The sequence below is a fragment of the Microdochium trichocladiopsis genome (genome assembly GCF_020744255.1).
Source record: "Microdochium trichocladiopsis strain MPI-CAGE-CH-0230 chromosome Unknown B0I36scaffold_12, whole genome shotgun sequence".
Taxonomy (NCBI): domain Eukaryota; kingdom Fungi; phylum Ascomycota; class Sordariomycetes; order Xylariales; family Microdochiaceae; genus Microdochium; species Microdochium trichocladiopsis.
In genome coordinates, this window is record NW_025763555.1 from 333885 (window position 1) to 354855 (window position 20971).

The window sequence follows — 20971 nt, forward strand, 5'->3', positions numbered from 1 at the left end:
TTTCATTCGTCGTCCAGCTGTTTTCTGATAGTCCAATTGCCCAATCTTGTGGTAGAGGGCTGTCGCGAGTCCAGGAGTCAAGGTGGACTTTTCCTGGAAAAACGATATACGGCGGGACGATATAGCCGTACTACGCAACGCCCTGAATTACTGTAACCCATTCTTGATTGCCTTGCTGTACTCCTCTTGGTTGTCCGAGACGTTCAGCTAATGTTACGACCATCCTGGTTGAGATTTTGCCCATTGCAAACCCAGTCTCGTCAAAGTTGTAGATATCTTCCTCCACTGTACCATATTTCATAATAGTGTTTCGTACGAGGGAAAACCACGCGCGATACGCGTTCGGATCTTCGCAGAGGACTCTTTGGTAGTAGATTTTACGATCGAAACGCGTACGAAGTTCTGGTCGTCGTCGTACAAAGGTTGCGGCCCAGTTGACTCCGACCCATGACGCGTCGCGTTCGCGAAGCAGTCGATTCGCCATATCTTCAACACCACGTAACGAAGGAGGAAACGATCGCGATTCTAGATCGAGGATATATCGTACGAGAGCTTCTTCTTCGGACGTAGTAAGTTTTTTACAGGGTGGTAGGATATCGCGTTGAGGAAGGGTGCCGTTTTCTCGTCGAGTAAGGGTGTTCTTAGATACATTATAGATTAATGCAGCCTTTCGTACAGATAATTTTGGGTTCTTTTGACGCGCTATAAGCGCTAATTGGATATTACTTTCAATTGATGTACGAGCCATTTGAAATGGTGGAGAAATAAGGAGAAAAAGTCACCTATGTAAAAATTTGGGGAAAATGGCCCACTCACCCGTGGACTACGTGACCCGAAAAAGAGACTCTTAAAAATCAGCAAGTGGGATCGAGGATTATCTTGCCTAATTGGCTGCCAGCATTAATCCGTTGGTGTGCTTCGGCCACCCGAGACAAGGGTAGGACCACGTCAATCTGAGGCGAGATGGAGCCTTTGGCGGCCAGGGTAAAAATGTTGGACAGGTCAGCCTTATATCGGTCAGGAAACTGCCGAAACCAAGGCGTAATAACGTATCCTTTCAGTCCCCGGTTGCTCAGGAATATGCTGAGGGCTGTTGATGACGACGCAAGGTATGTTCGTATGAGCCGCACCAAGCTACGCCGTCCGCCAACGAAACCTCCCTGTACGCCAAACAAAACGACTGTTCCGCCTTCGTTGAGGCAGCGTTGGGATACAGCGACGTTGGGCCCACCCACGCCGTCAAAGACTGCGTCCACGCCTGCTGGCGCATGTTGTTTGAGTATGCTTGCTACATCGCCTTCAGACCGGTTGATGGGAATAGCGCCCTTCTCCGCCACGAAGTCGAGGCGAGACCCGGAAGCGACGCCATATGCCGTTATGCCAAAATGTCGGGCGAGGTCGAGCAGAATGGAACCGACACCGCCAGCGGCGCCCCAGACAAGGATGCTCTGGGTTGAGTCGAGTGCCACGCATCGCGTAAGCATTTGGTAGGCTGTCAAGCCGTTCAGGACCAGGCTAGCAGCTGCAGGTGATTTGAGAGACGGTGGTACTGCGACGACAGAAGCGGCGGAGACGTTTAAATATTTCGCATAGCCTCCGTGTATCGTCAGGGCCGCGACGCGGGCACCGATGTCCACACTGGTGACTTGTTCACCTTTGGAGACGACCAGCCCGACAACTTCGTACCCTGGTGTCGCAGGTAGTGGCACGTCCGGATAGAGACCCTCGCGGATCAAGACGTCGGCGAAGGCAACGCCTACTGCTTCGATTCGGATTAGGACTTCATCCGCTCCGTATGCCGGCATGGGGGCATCGACCAGTTGCAGCCTGTCTGGACCACCGGCACGACTGATCAGGACCTTGCGATTGGTATCGAGAGACATGCTGTCGTGCGCAAGACTAGATGGGATTGACGGCTCTGCATCCATCTAAGAGGTATCAAGCCGGGAAGACGAATTGGGTGTGCTAGTTTGAACCGTCATGCTCGAATTGCATTGTTCGAATACCTTTCTATCTCCGACGTTTATATACCTTGAACAAAAACAGTTTAATGAATGCGCTTTGCTGGTATTGTGCTTCCCATTACACAAATGCAGAAGTATACACGGCCCAATTCGGGGGCGGCGCAACCAAAACTCCGCTGCCTCAGCTCGCAACGTTAGTGTCACGAGGAGCAACGCCTAGAGCGGAGGGTTGACAATTTCAGCCTCATGTTATGGAATATCTCAATAACACCGAACCGGGGCCATCGAATGCAAGAGTTACACTATCGACGGTCAGACTCACATGACTCCCTGCAGCCAGTTACACCGCCGCAGCCGATGTGCCTCGATCCGGCGTTGAACGGACCAGTGGCGGCGGCGGCTGCGCGGTTGTCCTTAGCAACGTTGCCAATAACGTAACCCACCCCCATTTGGGGCACACGGGTAATTGGGCCACGCCCCTCTAAAGCCCCAATTCCAGCATAGCAACAGAAGGGTAACAGTGCTCCCTGGCCCAAATGCCCCCGTGGCCGAAATGGGGGTGGGTTACGTTAAATCCTAGCACGCCCGTTCAGCTATATCGGCTGCCACGGAACACCAAATCAATCGTCGAGCTGCTCCGGCTACAGAGTGCGTAATCAATCAACGGCTTCCAACCGTTGGAGCCGTTGGATCCTCCAACTGAAAAAATAACCCATCAAGGTCGCTTTTCAGGCTGTGTCGGACAAAATGTCGCCCCGAAAAAGCCGACGCTAAGGTGCAGAAGCAAATTGAAGCGCCGAAGCGCCGAAGCTCCGAAGCTTCGAAGCCCGCACCCTAATTCCACGGGAGCCAGGGTACCGGGCCCCTCCCGGATCTTGCTCCAACGGCAGACCCATGAATGCTCGCTTTCTTTGTGCACTTTTTGTGCGGGCATGAATTGTTCGGATGTTTGCTGAACACAATTAGCCCTACCTCAAAGAGAGGCCGACGAGAAAGCTTGATTGAGATATTGCTCATGGTGAGCCAAGCCAAAGAATGCATCCATAGCATGGGCATGAATATGTACACACTGCTCGCTCCTCCAGCAGCAACCATAACTTGTATATTTGTTCGCTTGCTCAACCACTGGCACTGCTCAGCACTCTCTACATTGTTTCTGCAATCCCCAAACACCACACTCATCAGACATGTCGGACCACCGGGGACACTATAAATAGACCTTTCTATTCAGCATTGTTCGCTATTTTCCTGTCACACACCTTGAGCACATTGTACTCAGTGCACATGGATCGTATGCCGTCAGAGATTCGTTGCATGGTCGCAGAGCTATTGCCCACAAGGGATCTGCGCACATTTCGCTTGACATGTGGGTTTCATGCTTATCATTTATTTTTTCATATACTAGCGCGCCAGTTCTGCATTCTTGGCACACTGCGCTGTCTCAAGAGCTTCTTGAAGTTCCTCGACTCCAAACCGACATAATACACGCGGCGGCTCACCATATATAATGGGAAATGGCCGTCGTACTCACGCGAAGAGTGGAATCGCAGCACGCTGATGCTTGGTGATTAATATATGCCCATGCGACGATTCGATGACGAAGATAGGGAAGAGGCCTATTGTCGTTATCGCATATTTCTTCGGGATACAGATCAGGAAGTTGACATCCAGATCGCCCGTGAGGTGTCGAAGCGCTTTGTTGTTCAGCTAATAACGGATGGAACTTTCACAAGAGCTTCCCTTCTCTAGTGAGTCTTAATCTTAGTATATCCCCAAGGTCATTACCGATACCATACGGGCAAGATGTTATGCTTCTTAATCTGAAACCCCTTCGATTCCGTAGAGTACATGTTTCTAAAGCTTATCTTATCGGAATAGCGTCATCGCATTCCACTCTACGGTCTCTACATTTGAGTGAGACTATTATCCTCGGGGGTCAGTGGAGCTCGTGCCTGGCTGTCATCGAAAGCTCGACTGACATTTCAGTCCACATGGGAGACGTAGAACCAGCCTGATCAAGTAGTGGGAGGAACAAGAGAGTTCATGCTTTAAGGGTTTTCGTTTCTGGTTGTTTTTTTTGGTATGAAAGAGTCATGTGAAATGGTTCTTTCCTAATCCAGAAGCAACTTACTAGCCCTCTCCATGATGTAGTCCTGGATGAGCTGGCTCTCGCAAGTGCCATGTCGCAGGATCTCCGTCTTGAGGGCGAGGATCTCATCGCATAAATACTTGACGTGGGCCTTTAAGGCACTATTCTTCTCGGAGAGCCATTGCTCTGTCTTCACGAGCTCTGTAATTTCACATTTCGTCTTGTCGCGATACTTTGTCGCAGCCATTCGGTTCTTCTCGCGTATCGTCTTCTTCTTGTTGCTGCTCGGAAGAGCCGTCGTGTCCGACGGCGTAGACTGTGACGCGAAACTTGCCGTCGCATCTGGCGACCCTGTGCTGTGCACGTGTATCTCGCTATCCCTGCGTTTCGTGCCGGCGAGCTGCGGTATCTCCGAGCTGTGTTGCTGCTGAAGGTGGTGGTGGCTATAGCGCCTAAGTGCTGGCGTCGAAGGCTCCGGCATAATTTCCCCAGGGCTAGTGTGTATCGACGCGCTAGCAGGATGGCTGGCTACGGACATTAGCCACGAGTGTATGCCCGACGCGACGTCGTCAAGAGCCGTGTTCGAAATTTGTGAGGGGATGATGGTGCCGAAGGGGATTGCGTCGTGTGGCTGCAAGGGCATATTGTACATCTCGGGACCAAGGTCCATGGTGAAGCCGCCGTCTGTAGCAGATAGAGAGGCGTCCATATGATTGGAGTTGCCATCCAGGACCATCCAGGACATGTCGCCAGACTTGAGACCAAAGGTACCCCCGGGCCAGTCATGTACTATATGTGTGGATGGTTGGTTAGTGTTGCGTGTGGTCTGTGAGGGCAGCCATGGTGGCAGCTATGTGTGGTCGTCTGAGTCTTGCTGGCTTGAGCGAGAGATTTGTACTACCTCTGTCGTCCTTTATCTTTGTTCTTGTTGTTGTGACCGTGGAAAAAATGGGGTTCGAGGTGGGATGGCAAGGTACGGCTTGTCAGTGCGTGGGTCAACAACGCGCAGCCGGACAGATAAGCAACGCCGGCCGTGACGTGATTATGAAGACAGCGCGAGTGGGGGAAGCACAGGAACTGCCTGCTTGAAAATGCAGGCACGGCAAAATCCGTGCGCGTTGATCTGGGGTCAAACGGCAGGAGCGGGTTGCAAGTGGCTGGACTTGGTGAGATCCAGCTACGGCGGGCCCGCTCAGCTCCCAGCCTTTCAACGATGGCCCAGGAAATCGCGAAAAGCGGGTTTCTGGGGATGATCCAAAATTCGCCGCTCGCCAAGCCGCGGGGAATGCGCTAATGGTGGGCACTTGGGGACGGCTGTAAGAATCAGATGTTGAAATGCCATGCCTTGTGGCAAGCGAATGTGGGATCGAGATCTCAGGGATGGCCGGCCCCGGCCACGAGCCCACACAACCACTCCGGAGCGCCGCAGCCAATTAAGGCGCCGCCAAACCGGCCACCGCGGGCCTGATTGAGGGGGCCGGCCTGCTTTCGGAGGCAGACAATCACTTCTTTGAACCGGGGTGCGCTGCCAGTTGTCTGCTCGTCATGGCGAAGGGTTTGGTCGGTCTCGGGGTGGATTGGTTGGTGCCCAGCGAGCCAGCCTGTTCCCAGTCTAGTGGTGAGAGGTTGACGTCAGACGAGCAGGTGAGGCAGGCGGGCTCGCAACGGCGGGGCGGGGCAACTGCCGTGCTCATGCGCGGGTGCACTTGGCTTGGTCTCATTCCAAGCTTGTCCCTCAGTTCGGGGCTCGCCACAGACGGTCGTGGGTGGTGGTCCCGCGAGGCTGGGAAAGCACGAAGTACGGGTGATCCGAAGCGTCTCAGTCGTGTCCGCCCCGTTCCGCGCGCCTTACTGATCATGCCCAGCCACTGAGTCGCTTGTCTGGAGGGGGCCGTTATCAGTTGTGACGATGCTGTGGGAGCTGTTTCCCCATGAACAGCTGGAGGACCCTTGGGTGGCCCGAGGTGGATGGGATGGCAGGAGGGTGGGACGGACGGGGCCTGGCGCATGCATGTGATCCCCGCTGGAGCTGGGGGAGAGGAGACGCAGCGAGCAGGGGGCGCTGGCAGCTCTAGAGAGAGGAGAGAGAGGCTGCAGGCACTGGAGGGGAGGCAGCACAAGCAGCACAGGCAGGTGACGGCGTGCGGCCGTCACTGGCGCGAGGGAGGTCTGGTCTGGTGATGACGACGGCAATGACACCACCCGCGCCGCGTGCGAGAGTCAAGCCTAGCCCGCCAGCGCAGGACTCGCCCGACTAGACCAGGCCACATCGGGACCCGGCGCCTTGGCATCCACCGTTCCAGGCTTCATATTCACGACGAGCTGCTCGCCTCGTGCCTCCCTTCCCGGGTCCATGGCATCTCTAGACTGCAATGTTGCAAGCTTGTCTTTCGTTACTGTCATTGCGTTGTCACTCTGGCGAGGCAACCTGCAGGGATACACCAACCGAAGGCACGCTTAGGCGGCACGTTCCACCAACTACGGCACGCTTCTCCGGCGGCTCGTACTGTACTCGGTGCTCCCCCAAAGCCACCCGCCCTCCCACTTCAACACCACCTCCGCACGAGCGCCGTTGTGCGCGCCCAACACCAGCTCCGCCAGGTCTCTCATCCACGACAGTAGTCACGCTTCGCACCCTTCATAACGACGGCTCGAGCGAACACAAAGCCTGGGGCTCAACCTCAGGCTGGCCTGAGACACGGGCAACTTTCGAGTCGGCTGTGACAATCCGACTCGCTCGTGCTGATCCATCTGCATCAACCATATCCAGCTCGCCCATCATGCGTCCACCGAGGATCGCCATCCTCGCCTTCTTCTTCGGCGCCTGCCTCTTCACCCTTGGCCGTGCCATCTCGACGGCCACCACGAGGTCGACCACTCCGCCTCCTCCCGCCGTCGACTCGCAGCCCCTTGCCGCCACGAAGCGCATAGGCACCTTTTCGTCATTCTTCTCCTTCTCGGCGCCTTTCATCCTCTTCCCACCCAACGCCGTAATCACCATTGCCGACGACAACACCACATCTTTCGCCGCCAGACCCGCGGCATTTGGCCCTCCTCTGCCCGCTTTCGGTCTTACAGGTCAGCTATGGATTGGCAGTGGGTTCACCAAGGAGTCGCTACTCGACGGCGAAGGGGAGGGCGAGCGAGGCTGTAGTGATGCTCCCAACTGGGACGACGGCACCAATTCAGTGTTTACGCCCTTGAGTGGTAGCGCCAAAGGTAGGCCGTCCTTCAGCGGGCCTGGAGGCAGCCGTCACAGCAGAAACGGACCAGCAGACGCCCTTAAGGACTCTGTCATAGATCGACTGCCCGCTGTCGGTGTTGCTGCCAAGTCGAAGCCACCTCCGATCCCGCTTGACGATGGTACGGACGACTATCTGCACCAGGGTCTTGGTGGAAAACCTGTCAAGCAGACTCAGAGCGACGCTTTCGGCCTCGACTGCGTTGGACATGCCGACATTCAGTCCATTCAGGAGGGTGCTGAGATTGCTGGCAAGATTGTTCTTCTGAGTCGTGGAGGCTGCGGATTCCTCGAAAAGGCCAAGTGGGCTCAGCGGCGTGGCGCGGTCGCTCTTATCGTTGGTGACAACCAGCGTGGCGGGCCTCTGATTCAGATGTTCGCCAAGGGTGACACTTCCAACGTCACGATTCCATCCATCTTTACCTCGCGCACTACTGCGTATCTGCTTTCTCTCATGCTGCAATCTGGCGCAGGTTTCGAAAATGTCATGGATGAGCATGGGAAACTGGCTCTCAAGGGACAGCCACTCGACAAGACCACCAAGAACAAGAAGGGGAAGGAGCAGGGCACTCACTCGGCTGCTTCGGTAGCAACTAGTGGTGGTAAGGGCACAAGTGGCAAGTCTTCGGTCAGCGCGGATAGCACTGCATCCTCTTCCAGCTGGTTCGCTCGTCTCTTCGGCATCGGGACCACTTCCGGTGCTGGCGATGTCGATAACAGACCGCCGAGAAGCGGACGACTGGAGTGGAAGCAAGTCGAGGACTTCAGCGATGAGAACGATACTCCGGCTGCAAAAGGCCGTGCGAAAACTGGCACAGCGGTCAAATCGACGTCGGACCAGGTTACTCCTGACGACTTTCAGATCGGAGTGCAAGACTGGCGCGATCCTGATCTGGTGGGATTCGAGGATGGCGTGGACATCGCCGACAGCAGTCTGCCGAAAACGAAGAAGATCCCCGAGTCCGCAGCGAAACGAGCAGCGGAGGAGAAGCCACGACAAGCGAACAGCATCACGCCCAGCAGCAGCGAATACATTGCAAGCAGCTTTCCAGCCAAGGACCGCGACGCCATTGGCAAGGCTAAGGACAAGACGTCACCTACAACCAAGGAGAGCCCCGGTGGGCTGATCTCGAAGCTTTTTGGCAATCACGACAGTGTTGGCAGCGCTCGTGGCGAAGATCAACCTGCGCCAATCACCACGTCCCCGGCCAACAGACCGGATCAAGGCAGGGGCATGCCGCCGCCGCATCACGAGGGGCTTTGGGTCGTCATTACTCCCTCAAGTGGCGCCAGTCCTTTCTTCGACGCCCTGCTTGTTCATGTGATCAGTGGGGTTCTTGTGATCAGCCCACTGATCACATTGACCGTCGTATATGCGCTGCTGATTCTCCGCGCCCGCATTCGCAGAAGACGCTGGAGAGCACCCAAGTCTGTCGTGGAGAGGCTTCCCGTGCGAACCTATCAAACAGTGGCAAATTCATCGACCCAAAGCTCTCGTGTACCATCCCCTACAAGTTCGTCGCCAACGACACCGCTTCTTCAAAGCACGGAACTGCCACAGCGACCCCGACCTCGGTCTCGAACCACTACTGGTGTTTTGACGGCCGACGAAGTCATGCAAGCTGAGACGGCCCATGCAGTACCCAGCTCTGCGCGGGCAAGAGGAGGGCAGAAGCCGGAGCACGAGAAGCGTGGTAGTCAATGGAAGAAATACATAGGACGTCAGGTTGAGTGTGTTGTTTGTCTTGAAGAATATGTCGATGGCGTCAGCCAAGTCATGAGTCTTCCCTGCGGCCATGAGTTTCATGTGGACTGCATGTAAGTTTTTTCCTGCCTCTTACTCTTGAGATGCTATTTCTTGCTCAAGCTGACGATTTAAACAGCACTCCTTGGCTTACGACTCGGCGACGCACATGCCCCATCTGCAAGGGTGATGTGGTGCGGTCACTCGCCCATGGTTCTTCTTCAAGCCCTCGCTACGAACCATATCGCGACGACAGCGAGGACAACGATGTCTCCTCGCACAACTCGCTACCTAGCTCTGACGCAAGTAGCTCTGACGCAAGTAGCTCTGACGCAAGTAGCTCTGACCCAAATAGCTCTGACGCAAGTAGCTCTGACCCAAGTAGCTCTGACCCAAGTAGCTCTGACGCAAGTAGCTCTGACGCAAGTAGCTCTGACCCAAGTAGCTCTGACCCAAGTAGCTCTGACGCAAGTAGCTCTGACGCAAGTAGCTCTGACCCAAGTAGCTCTGACGCAAGTAGCTCTGACGCAAGTAGCTCTGACGCAAGTGCAGAAGATCGTGAGGATCCCGACGTTGAGCGCGGAGTCAGTTCCTTGACGAGCAATCGGCAGGAGAGCTGGCTGACTATGATCACTGGCATTCTGCGACCGCGTTCGACCCAGCGCAGGGACGATCGTGGCGAACAGGACCGTGATCGGTGATGGCTTGCGCGCATGCGCTGTGGATGGAGACAGCGTTGCTGTGCTCACCACGACCTTGGCTGGCTGTTTGTTTTGGGATAGGTTCTGCATTTCTTTTAGCCCGAGGGCTGGCGCAAGGGTTTATTCATAGCGATTAGGACTCGGTACATAAGATACACCACACCACTTAAGTATTGAATAGGTGGAATGAGCAAAGCCATGGTTTTCAGACGGATGGCGATGTTAATGGCTCAACCTAATTTGTCAATGTCCTGTAGCAAGTGAGGAGCGCCACGAATTCTTTGCTCATATTCCCTTTCTTCGTGTTCACCACTAGGCTTGGGCTTCTGGTGAGCCATTGAGATCTACGAAAGTGACGGCTGCAGTCTTCTGACGCCTGATTTGGTGCAAACTAGATCCTCTCCCGCCATTTCATTGCCCAAAAAAGAGTTTGGATATCCGGGGGCTACATCTCCAAGATACGCATGACCTGGAAACAGCATGCGAAAACTGTTTGCTTCGTACCTGTGGGCAGGCCATAAGGAGAAGCTCAGCCCTGTGAACTTCAGGGCACTAGTCGCACAGCCCCGGAAGACGGCACGCAAGCCATTTGGTCAGCTTTTTCAGCCTTCACTCAGCCACTACTTGCCATGTCTTACCGCGCGCCAGCCCTTCATAACCTGACGACACTTGTCTTCAGCTTTCCAAGCCAGCCATGAGACTGTCATTTGTGTCCTCTCGCAAGACAGAGCTGCTATGCCTCCTCCCCTGCTCCTATGAGACACAAAATCACACGTTCGATCTGAGACCTGCGGAATAGCGGGACAATATCAAGGCTGTACCACGGAGCCTCCCGAAACCGATGCCCTTCGGGGTGCCTTTGCCTGACCATCATTCTCGGCCGGATTGCCCTCCTACTGACCATCATTCACAAGCAGTTTCTGTCCAGTCGGCGCGTGTCTGCCATACAACAGGGGTGAGACGCTCGGGCCATTGGTCCGATTCTGAACCCCAAGTGCGCCATATTGAGATTGGCACTTGGACAGAAACTTACAGTGGGCAGGGATGCTAACCCCTAGGGACCAGCCGTGGCCCCCGGCCAGTCAGGCTACCCCAATTCCCCCATAAGGTTTAGGTAAGTAAAGGAGAGAGCTGGGGTTCACGCGGCAGACCCCAGGCGGGAAAAAGAAGAGTGAGAGCCACGCGACAACGCGTTGTCGCAGGTCGTGCACAGGGAAGAGAAAAGGAGAGTTCATTATTAGGCTAGATAGATAGATAGATAGATAGATAGATAGATAGATAGATAGATATGAGAAAGACGTTGAAACTTACAACCATACCTCATTTACGGTGTGTGAGCTCTACTGTATAGCAGTAACTAAGGCACTACTAACAGACCCATCCAGACGCGAAACGCGGCAGCGACTGTAGCGAGACCAGGCACCGCAGCCGGGCAACGTCAGGAAGCAGAGATGGAAGACTACGACGACGACGCCGGAGCAGCCCCACCGGAAATCAACGTGTATCTCCACGAGGAGTCGCGCGTTCTGATATGCTCAGTATGTAAGGCTGGCATCCAGCCCGGGCCCGGCATTGAGTCCCACTTCCGGCGGAGGCACGGCGCAAAGGGTGCTGTTCTGCAGCGGATCCGGGAGAAGGCCACGACAGCCGCCGCAGCGGCAGGTGGGCTGGCGGACCCACAGACAGCGGAGACACCGGCAGATAGAACGTCGCCCATCCCAGAGCTACAGGTGCAGGCCGGGTTCAGCTGCACAGCATGCCGTTTCTTGACAACAAACGAGATGGTAATCCGGCAGCACTGGACAGGCAGGAGGTCCGAGGTGGACGACGGCCATGGCTGCTATGAGCGCTCAAAGGAAAACTGGACAGCTGTAGCACTCCAGTCTTTCTCCGGAGCGAGGCGGCTTACACGGTACTGGATTGTCGACAATACTACTCCGCTACAACGAGTAACCACAGGAGAGGAGACTACGACTAGGGGAGAGGCTATACCGGATGCAGGGTGGGAGCTACAGCTTCGCAAGTACGAAGCGACAGTTAAAGCAAAGGCAGAAGAGCGGCAACGTATGATCGACGAGGAGACGGGGGTCGATTCTGAGTCGCCGTGGGTCCGGAAGATAGGCTGGACTGTACATCTAGCAGGGCTGGACATGGCTGAGCTTCGAAGGGCCGCCCAGCCAGGTCTGACTCCGAGGGAACTGGCTAGGCTAGGATGGGCAGCAAGGAGAGGCCGAGAAGAGGAGGAGGCGATGTTTGTGCGACTAGGCCAGTTTCGACCGGACGATTTCTCGATGCGAGCAGCGGATCGGGCAGGTTCCCGCCGAGACGCTCTGCTGGCTAGCGAGCCGCGATCCAGAACGTCCAGCTCCACAGCCATTTGAGCTAAAGCAAGAGGCGCGGACAAGAGAGCGGTATCGCGCGTACTGGAGACAGTATCTCTGCTACTGTGTCCGAGCGTATCGTCTCGGCCGGTCAGAAGCGAGGACGAAGCGCCATATTCGACTCAGCGATGCGCAGTGGCTGGCTCTTGCGAATCTAGTCGACGCGCTGAGCACTAGCGCGAGTGAGAGAGGTGGAGTGCTTATAGCTCCCGGAAGTACAGAGCAGGACGAGGACTTGGATGCACGAGTCTTCACATTTTGCATCTCGTCACTCACACAACAGGTCATTATAGACCAGTTCAAAAACCCGCTTCTACACTTCACTGCTGTGTTAGCTATCGACCCCGTGCGGGCGAAGTGGAGGGCTCCCGGCGAGTTCACGGGAACACTAGCCGGGCTGGCGTGGTGTAGTCGCGTGCTACTACTAGAGCATCTGTTTGGTCATATCCCAATTCAGCAGGAAGTAGTGGCAGAAGGCCATAGCAGCGAGGGGAGTGGGCTGGACGAGGCTGAGGCGGATCAGGAAGCGCAGGAGAGCATATGCGCCGAGGATCTCGACACGTTCCGAGACGGGTACCGGCGCTGGATTGCGGACGGCTCGTACAGCCCGTTTAGCACGATTACGAGATGGATGACGCTCGGGAAGGGATTTCGCCACAAGGAGGGAGGCACGGCGAGGATCATGTGGGAGGACGGCAAGCGAGCACTCAGCTATCTCGGTCAGCGCATCGAGGTCCAGGAATTCCGCAATATGGCGCAGAAGCTAGTCTCCGAGCTCGAGACCGGCTTGGATGAGCTGGTTTACGGCGAAGGAGGGGCGCTACTCGGCCAGGTCAATCTCACAAAGATCTACGACAGCATGATGTTCGAGGGTCACAACAGCTCATTCGCCACGAACCCCAGGAACGCATGGCTGCAGGCGGGGCCCCGGGTAGTCGCGAGACTTGTTAAAGCGGAGCTGTGGTCGCAGCAGAGGATACAGTACCACCATGAGAAGTCGCGAAAGTGGCTTGGATGGCTAGCTACGCTGAAAGGCAAGCTTCTGCTGGCTACTCATATATGGAGTGGGCAGCCCGGACGAGGACCCGAGATTACAAGCGTCCGGTATTGTGATACAAAGCAGCTGCCGCGGAGCGTGTACATACACGACGGGCAGGTAATGCTTATCACCGACCGGGACAAGGCTAAGGCGATCCGCGGCTACGGGCGCAAAATTGCCCGTTTTCTTCCCGAGCGGGTCGGCAGGCTGCTCGTGGTGTTCATCGCTTGGCTTATGCCGTTTGAGAAACTGCTTCTCACGCAGACGGGAGGGCGACTTCCGTCGGATAGTCGTGCCTGAAGCGACACTGCCCTGTCCCAGAGCCACACGTGTGATAGGTTTCGCATTGTTTTCGATGCGAACATGTCGCCATGGGCGGTGAATAATAACTTGGCTTGTATGTGATCTCCTCTTCCAATCTCGCGGCATTTATGTAGTACACAACCGCAGACTCGGATACCGACCAGAAGCAGCAAACTACTCTAAAGTATAGCAAGCGGGCTGATCGGTATGGCGTCGTTGCTCATAAATAGATGGTTATGCCGCTACGACTATTCACGGCCATAATGAGTCGAGTTGGCGCTGCGCTTGCTACAAGTAGGTCATTAGCCTTCCTTCCTAGACCATTCCTCCATGTGATTTTCGAACTAACTCGTCCACCCAATCATCACAACATTGCGAATCACCTCGGGCACCCTGAGCAACAAAACCATGATCATCCAGGCAACGAACACGGAGCGCGACTTGGTCTTGAATCCATTCGACCTTCTAGTCCCCGGAGGCGGCGTGGGTCCTTTCGACGGCTGCAGAGAGCAGTACGGCGGGCCCTTCCCTGGCCAGCAGTACGGCGGCGTCTCGTCGCGGTCCGAGTGCGACAGCTCCAGCATGCCCGCAATATTGAAGGACAGGTGCTACTGGCGATTCGACTGGTTCATGAACGCGGACAACCCGACCGTGAGCTTCAAGCAGGTCAAGTGGCCGAATCAGCTGACCGCAATCTCAGGGTGCATCAGGGACGATAATTTGATGCTTTCAAATCCTTGAGATGGTAACAGGTTGGAGTAGTGTTGAAGCTCCCAGCGAAGGGTAAGAGAATGGCGCCGTTACTCTGACTGAAGATACAGTTTCCAAGAATAGGCATAGCCTTGACGCTTGCACGCCGGACAAACGATGAGCTGATTGGGCTGACTCTAACGATTTGGTGTTCGCACGCCACGTTAGCTGTGTTTGCAGAGGCATGCCGGATCTTGACCGTTTTGGATTGGCTGGAGCCGATTTACCGACCATCCGCCGAGATGGCATACGAGTGATATCTGATGAGATTCGAGCTTCTTTGTTTTGTTCATTGTGGCGACGAGGCAGGCAAGACTGCCGTCAATGAAACTAGAGGCTAGGGGATTCTGGAGGCGCGGCCGGACCGTAGGCCAAGTATTATATTCACCATCGCAGGTTCTTCTCTCATACAAGTTGTTGATCTTTCGCCAACATTACTGGGAGAAAACGTCGCGTGTGTCCTACAAAAAGATTATTATTATTTATAGTACGCGTGACCCGCTAGTCAAGCAGGTTTAGCAGAGCTACGAGTCTATCGTGTAATAAAACGTGTCGTCAGGCTGGACTAAAGATACACGCTGCGTTTTGTCCGCGCCTATGCGGCGTCTACCCTCCATGCTCTAGTCTCATGCAAAATGAATGGGCTCTTCACCAGCCAAACCTTGTCAAGAGAGGAAGGAGAGGATGCCCGTCCACCCTGCCTCCCACGGGGAAATGCCCATCATGCGGGTCGTGCACATTGGGTGGGCTATGCATGGGCGCTCCGCCAGCGCTGCACAGTCTGCCTAATGTTCGTGATGCCTCATTCTGGTATCCGGGGCAACTGGTGCAGCACCTGGCCGTAGGTCGGCCTCATTGCTGCGTTCATCGTCTGTCTCTTTCCCTCCTTCTGCAAGCCCGTCATCAACTCATAAGTGCCCTTTCGGTGACGGCGACGCTGTCGTTGCCATCGGCGCGTTTGCGCACCTTGACACTGACTCTCACGAAGCGCAGCAACAGCAGCAGCACAGCAACGACGACAACGATGGTTAAGTCGTCGACTCCGACCTTGCCGTGCCTTCACTAACCCAATGTTTATGAAAGCTGCCGCGGCCGAAGAGGCTTCAGCAGCAAAAGCAGCAGCACCGCTGCCTGAAGACCATCCATACGACACGACCCCCACAGCAAGCTGAAGGATAGTCGATCTCTCAGAGCCGAGTTGGAAGCATCTGAAGGCTCGGCCACATTGACCAAGATAACCACGCCTCTTTCGTCCGAGAAAGGATATCTCGCAATGCAGTGGTCCACGGACGGCTATCTCTGATGCTGGCGAGCATGCACCCACTCCTGCTACTGACTCAACTTGGCTGCTTCAGGTGCACGCATCCTAGTCACATTCGACGTACGAATGGAAACGAAAATACAGAAGTCGGAGTTTCTTACAGTCACCTAGGAGTGGCTGGTCGCAGCATCTACGTTGAAGGCTCCACACTAAGAATGCGAACTCCGTACAGAGCAACACGCGTCTTTGGTGCTTTCTGCGACGTGAGATTATGGGTTGCTATCGGGTTGCAGTAACGAAGTTAGTTGTTGTTCCAGCCCTGAACGCTGGCGTAAACCTGTTATAGAACTTCAGTCCTATCTGGTTATACAGCATGATTACGCCAACCATTCGTTTCCGAAAGCTGACAGCCATTGCCAGAATCGGTAAAAGGACCGCCGCATCTAAACTAGACCTGAGGGATATTCCCCCAGAGGGGTGAGTACTGGAGGTTCCTGATGGCGAACCCACTGGAGTTCCTGGAGTTTTGGAAGGTTGCAGGATACTTCAATTTTGGGGCTGGCGGCCAGGAAGGGGATATCTCTTTCATTGCAGAACAGAACATTTGATTTACATGTTAGTCGGAGAATTTCCATATGGTGAAGTCATCTTACTGTCTTCTGAACGTCGCTCTCGTCTCCGACAAGCACTATCGAGGCGAGGCAGTAGGGAGCACGAATGGCCCTCTAAATTGCTACATGAACGTCCACTTAACTCTAACCATCACTGGATGGAACCATAGCAGCACATGGGCATGGGGAGTACCGAGGTGCACAGCGGTTGCTGTGGGCCCGACACAGGGCAGTGGCGGCCATAGGCCCCTTCGTTTCTTGCTTACCGCCTCAACAGCAGCACCAGCAGGAGCTGGCCTTCTTCGAGCCCGCGTCGCCCAGGTTGAGGGTAAGGCGAGTCGAGCGCATGTAGCGCATATCATTAGAAAGTCCGCCTGATTGCAGCTGACAACCGTCAGCCCTCTCTCAGCAATCACAATAAGTTGCTGCTGCTCTTTGACTTAGCCCATGGGAGACGCAGAATGCCAAGGTCAAAGAAGGCCAAGGTCCAGGAGCTCACTGCGCTAAAGCTTGTTCGAGCGTATGGCTCCATTAGCCCTGCAGTGACCACCGACGTCCAGTCCCGGTACAAGGTCGGCGCCAACCTTCACTTTGACGATATGTCATTTTGTCCACACCCTGGCGCCCACCGCCGTAGCATAACCGACGACGCGCCTTACACGGGGCCCGTCAATCTACGCCACCAGAGACCTCTCTGACGCCGCTAACGTCCCCGTTGGTGTCATTAAGCTCTTTCACAGGCGTAGCGATTGTGTGCTGGAACACCCTAGCGGTTTATAAAGCTCTCGAAAGCCTCGTCACTTAATTCCCTTTCTAGGGGTATGAATCCTGGCCACGCACCGGCTGCCTTGTTATTTGGTTTATATATTTATCGACTACCCTGACTCACCCTCACTCACCACCCTCACTCACTCGTGGTCAGACCTGAAATGTGTCCTCCTAACACAGTTGTCCAAGCGAGGTTGAAGCTGTGGATGATCCTCTCGAGCTGAGGCACGCCCAGCCAACGAGTGCTGAAGAAGCCAACACATCCGCGACGGCAAGTGGCAATCAATCCTCAGTATGCGCAAGGATAGCCAGACGCCGTGGACACAACTGTACACCCATGGCTTCAGTCCTGGTTGATGGCAATGATCCTGGTTACAATGAGATGACAATCTCGACGCCGACCCTTTGCTGAAGACTTATAGGAAACAACTCAGCACGCCATACGCCGAGACAAGTCAGGGTTGGACTGCGGTGGGCGTTCTGAATGAAATGGGCAATACAGGTAGCTTGGTTCTCCTCTTCTTTGCACAGATCACCGATCATACTTCCAGCATCTGCGATTCTCGCAGCAAGAGTACAGACTCAGGGAGCCTCAACACGAGAAATTGCCACTCTTCGTTGGCGATCCGGATATCAGCACCAATACGCTGAGGGAAACGATGACGGGGCGGTGAGGCATGCCGGCAAGCTTCGGGGTTGGTAGCTCTAGCGGTTAACTCAGCGATGTCATAGGGGTTGGAGGGGTAATCTACGCTAGCGTAAGTACTGCGTGGGAACCCAAGTGACTGAGGGGCCCCAGCCTTAGGGCGGGGCCCTCACGCTCCTCCTTGCAAGCTTAAGGATGTATGGGCCGAAAGACTGCGACGCTCGGATGCTGGGCCACCTTATCCGCGGCCTGTACACGCACAACCTCTGGCCTATTCCGGACACTGCCCCAATCCAACTCTCGCCCAGCGCACTCGCCAAAGTCGTCGCCGACCTAGGCATAGTGGTCGAGGGAAGGAACGGCGCGGGTCTCTTCGGGTCGTTGTCGGACCATTCCCAGTGCCGCGAAATCCCCCCTCGCACGGCTGCAACCCCAGCTGGCACGGAAGCCTACAGTCCCAGCTATGCCTACACTCCGAGCACCGAGGAGACAGCCTACAGGAGCCGCCAAGCCGTGCTGATGGGCACGACCGCACTCAAGTGCAGCACTGGGCAAGCGAGCGCCCAAACGCTGTTCCCCTGTTAGGGACTCTTTTGTTTCTACCATGTAAAAAAGAAGGCTGTTTAGACGAGCCCTCGTCCTTCTAAATAAGATCGTTGGTTGAAACTGTGGAACACGGAGGAGGGCTTCTGCCTGCCCGCTACTACTGACTCTCCTTCTCGCCTGCCACGGAACGCCAGTCCGGGCTGAAAGAGAGTCGTGCAGTTGCCCTGTCAGCACGGGTTGGCATTCCCACTTGGGCTCCGTCACAGCGATGCAGTCCCAGTGTCTGTTGCGACTCCTCCTGTTGTGATCCGTTGCGGATCTAACGTGCTCCTCCTCCTTCTGGGGCGCGTGGATTACAGTTCTTGCACGGTGGAGAGGACATGCTCGAAGATATTTTTGCTGGAGCTTTCTTGTAGTTACCCCATTCTGTTTGGAGTGTGAAAAATAAAAATGGTCAATGTCTTTGATAACTCTGAATGCTTGGCAATGGCAATGATCATGGTGCTGTGCGTAAGCTCTTCCTAGATAACATTGCGCATTTGCGGCTGCGGTTTCCATGTCAGTACTGCGGCAGCCTCGCGTAGCATGACCATGCGGCTGCGCTGGAGGACTCACGCCCAGCTCCACTTCAGTAAAGTTGCACTCTCAGATTCTTGCCGCCGGTAACGAACCGCCGAGTACAGTGTTCACCCTGCCCGAGAACGCGTTGCATGACCTCCAGGCATGGTCCGGCAACGGGACGAATCCCAGAAGCAGCGAGGAGGACAGGGTCCTATGCGACTAGCTACAAGGTCCACGCCTTTCACCCCACATCGAGACGCCCAAGCTGGACGAGTCGCTCGGCGCGTTTTACGATCGCCAACGTAGGGCGTAGCAGTCCGGGCTGGGAACGTTGCGCAGACCCTCGTAGCGCATTGCGGTCAGCAGTGACTGTGTGCCGTGTCAGCCGAGGCTTTGTGTCTATCTCTGACTCATTCAACCAGGCTGCTCCATCATTGTCTATGCCAGCACCCACAAGCCTGCCTCAGATACTGACCTTGTTGTCCACCATCAGCGAAAGCGGTGCAATCCACACGCCTAGGAGTTGGCCATCGTCTCTGAAGACGATTGCCAAATCGACGTACGAGGGTAGCTATTTTGGAGGTCAGCTGCACGGCTCTTGCAAAGAGGTAGTTCGCTCCCAGGATGCTCGTGGTTGGCGAGTTGTAGATCCAAACCAACTTGGCGGACCATATGGCCTCGTGTCAGAAATCTATCGATTTATTGTATAAGAACATACGCAGGCTCATGACGGGCAAAGTGGCGGATATCTACCAGCTCCCATCGGCCTCCCTGATGCTCTTTCTGGGGCAGCCTATCCGCAACAACCGGGTGCGTGCGAGTGACGACTGGGAGGGAATTCTTATAGAGTATGCGGTGATGTTGACAAGACCGCAACGAGCGCAGAAACTCGTCAACGCTCAAAGAAGCGCTTTGGTAAAGGAGCTCCAGAACGACGGTCATACTAATTGAGAACCAGCCAAATAGCCCGAATGGCTGCTCCTTGAGATCGAGGGCGCCGTTCTCATTCGCGACGTTCGGGCCGACCTCGCCACACGCATGCAGAGCCCTGTCCATGGCAGGGTCGCCGTCATGCAATTGAACACGGGCGAGGGCAAATCCTCCGTCATCGTGCCTATACTCATTACCTCGCTCGCAGACGGCGACAAGCTCATGCGCGTGCTCGTGGCCAAGCCGCAGAGCAAGCAGATGGCCCACATGCTTGCTTATCTCGAAACTCGGCGGGCTCGTTGATCATCAGGTCTTCCATCTCCCATTCTCCCGCGCAATCAAGGTCAGCTAGGCCGAGCTCGCCGTCATCGACAAACTCTTATCTCGCTGCCGTGCGGAGGGTGGTGTGCTTCTTGTACAGCCTAAACACATCTTGTCCTTCCAGCTGATGGGCATCGAGCATAAGACAAGCTGCAAGAATGACACGGCCGATCGAATTCTGCAATTGCACGAATACATGCGTAGGCACAGCCGCGACGTGGTTGACGAGAGCGATGAGAACTTTAGTCCCAGATTCGAGCTCGTCTACTCACTCGGTCAGCCGCAGGCGATCGACCACAGCCCGGAGCGCTGGACCTGCATCCGGGAAGTCCTCAATCTAGTCCGGAAATGCCTGCCCGAGGTCCAGCATGACTTCCCCATGGAGTTGACATCCTCCCGGGATCTGAAGGTTGCTTTCCACATGCGCGACTAGTCGAGCCGAGGGCTGCAGACAAGCTGCTCGACATGCTTGCCGATCGGGTGTGCCAACACGGTATCAAGGGTTTCCCCACCGCCCAGGCTACTCCAAATCTTCACGAGTACATCAGAAACCCTGCGGCACCTGACGACATCATAAGTCGTGTGGAGCAGGCTCTTCCGCTGGTTTCTCGGCGGAGACTACTAAGAACACGCTGCTTCTTCTCCGCGACCTCATCGCGAACGGCACCCTCACTTTCACATTTGGACACAAGCGGTGGAGGATTGACTATGGTTTAGATACTACCAGATCACCGCCAGCCAGACTGATCGTGTCTTACCACGCCAAAGACCACCCCTTTGCCCGTTCCGAGGTTAGCCATCCGGATGTGAGCTACTGCAACGAGGGCTTGAATGACAGGGAACCCAATAACGCGCTGTCCCCTCTCGACCACTCCGGCCAGCGCGTCAACGAGTACGCGACCTGGACCAAGGACGTCAAAGCTACTGAGTGCACTAGGCATCTTGACGGCGTGAACTTGAAGGGACAGACCTCCGTGCCAACAAGCTCTTCCCGTGCTTCAGGCACTCTAAGGCACTCAGTCTGGAAGTACCTGTGCCGACAGGTCGCCTGGCCAACCAAACTTATTAGTCCAGTCACATGTATACTCCGGTAACATCTGCGATTAACAAACAAT

At 55.2% G+C, this 20971-nt stretch overlaps 6 protein-coding genes across 6 annotated transcripts; 4 read left to right on the forward strand and 2 right to left on the reverse strand.

Moving 5' to 3' along the window:
• Nucleotides 1-854: 854 nt before the first annotated feature.
• Nucleotides 855-1883, reverse strand: B0I36DRAFT_354966 (chaperonin 10-like protein; the record flags this gene model as incomplete). Its single annotated transcript, XM_046157377.1, has 1 exon — nt 855-1883. The coding sequence occupies one exon, from the start codon at nt 1881-1883 to the stop codon at nt 855-857; it is 1029 nt and encodes a 342-aa protein (XP_046005724.1).
• A 980-nt stretch (nt 1884-2863) lies between these two features.
• On the reverse strand, nt 2864-6062 carry B0I36DRAFT_435937 (uncharacterized protein; the record flags this gene model as incomplete). The annotated part of the gene is made up of 5 exons (XM_046162790.1): nt 2864-3171; nt 3224-3322; nt 3496-3671; nt 4096-4842; nt 5906-6062. 5 exons carry the CDS (start codon nt 6060-6062, stop codon nt 3100-3102), a joined length of 1251 nt encoding a protein of 416 aa, XP_046005725.1. The 3' UTR covers nt 2864-3099.
• A 223-nt stretch (nt 6063-6285) lies between these two features.
• On the forward strand, nt 6286-10027 carry B0I36DRAFT_42759 (uncharacterized protein). The gene is made up of 3 exons (XM_046162430.1): nt 6286-9112; nt 9178-9374; nt 9454-10027. The coding sequence occupies exons 1-3, from the start codon at nt 6426-6428 to the stop codon at nt 9633-9635; spliced, it is 3066 nt and encodes a 1021-aa protein (XP_046005726.1). The 5' UTR covers nt 6286-6425; the 3' UTR covers nt 9636-10027.
• A 3489-nt stretch (nt 10028-13516) lies between these two features.
• Nucleotides 13517-14203, forward strand: B0I36DRAFT_254284 (RlpA-like double-psi beta-barrel-protein domain-containing protein-containing protein; the record flags this gene model as incomplete). Its single annotated transcript, XM_046150811.1, has 3 exons — nt 13517-13556; nt 13693-13756; nt 13861-14203. Coding segments are annotated over 3 exons (447 nt in total), but the record flags the coding sequence as incomplete, so codon positions are not given.
• A 1643-nt stretch (nt 14204-15846) lies between these two features.
• Nucleotides 15847-16782, forward strand: B0I36DRAFT_354970 (uncharacterized protein; the record flags this gene model as incomplete). Its single annotated transcript, XM_046157378.1, has 3 exons — nt 15847-15950; nt 16255-16412; nt 16529-16782. The coding sequence occupies 3 exons, from the start codon at nt 15847-15849 to the stop codon at nt 16780-16782; spliced, it is 516 nt and encodes a 171-aa protein (XP_046005728.1).
• A 2549-nt stretch (nt 16783-19331) lies between these two features.
• Nucleotides 19332-20289, forward strand: B0I36DRAFT_368721 (uncharacterized protein; the record flags this gene model as incomplete). The annotated part of the gene is made up of 3 exons (XM_046159658.1): nt 19332-19415; nt 19572-19769; nt 19981-20289. The coding sequence occupies 3 exons, from the start codon at nt 19332-19334 to the stop codon at nt 20287-20289; spliced, it is 591 nt and encodes a 196-aa protein (XP_046005729.1).
• Between the last annotated feature and the right edge of the window lie 682 nt (nt 20290-20971).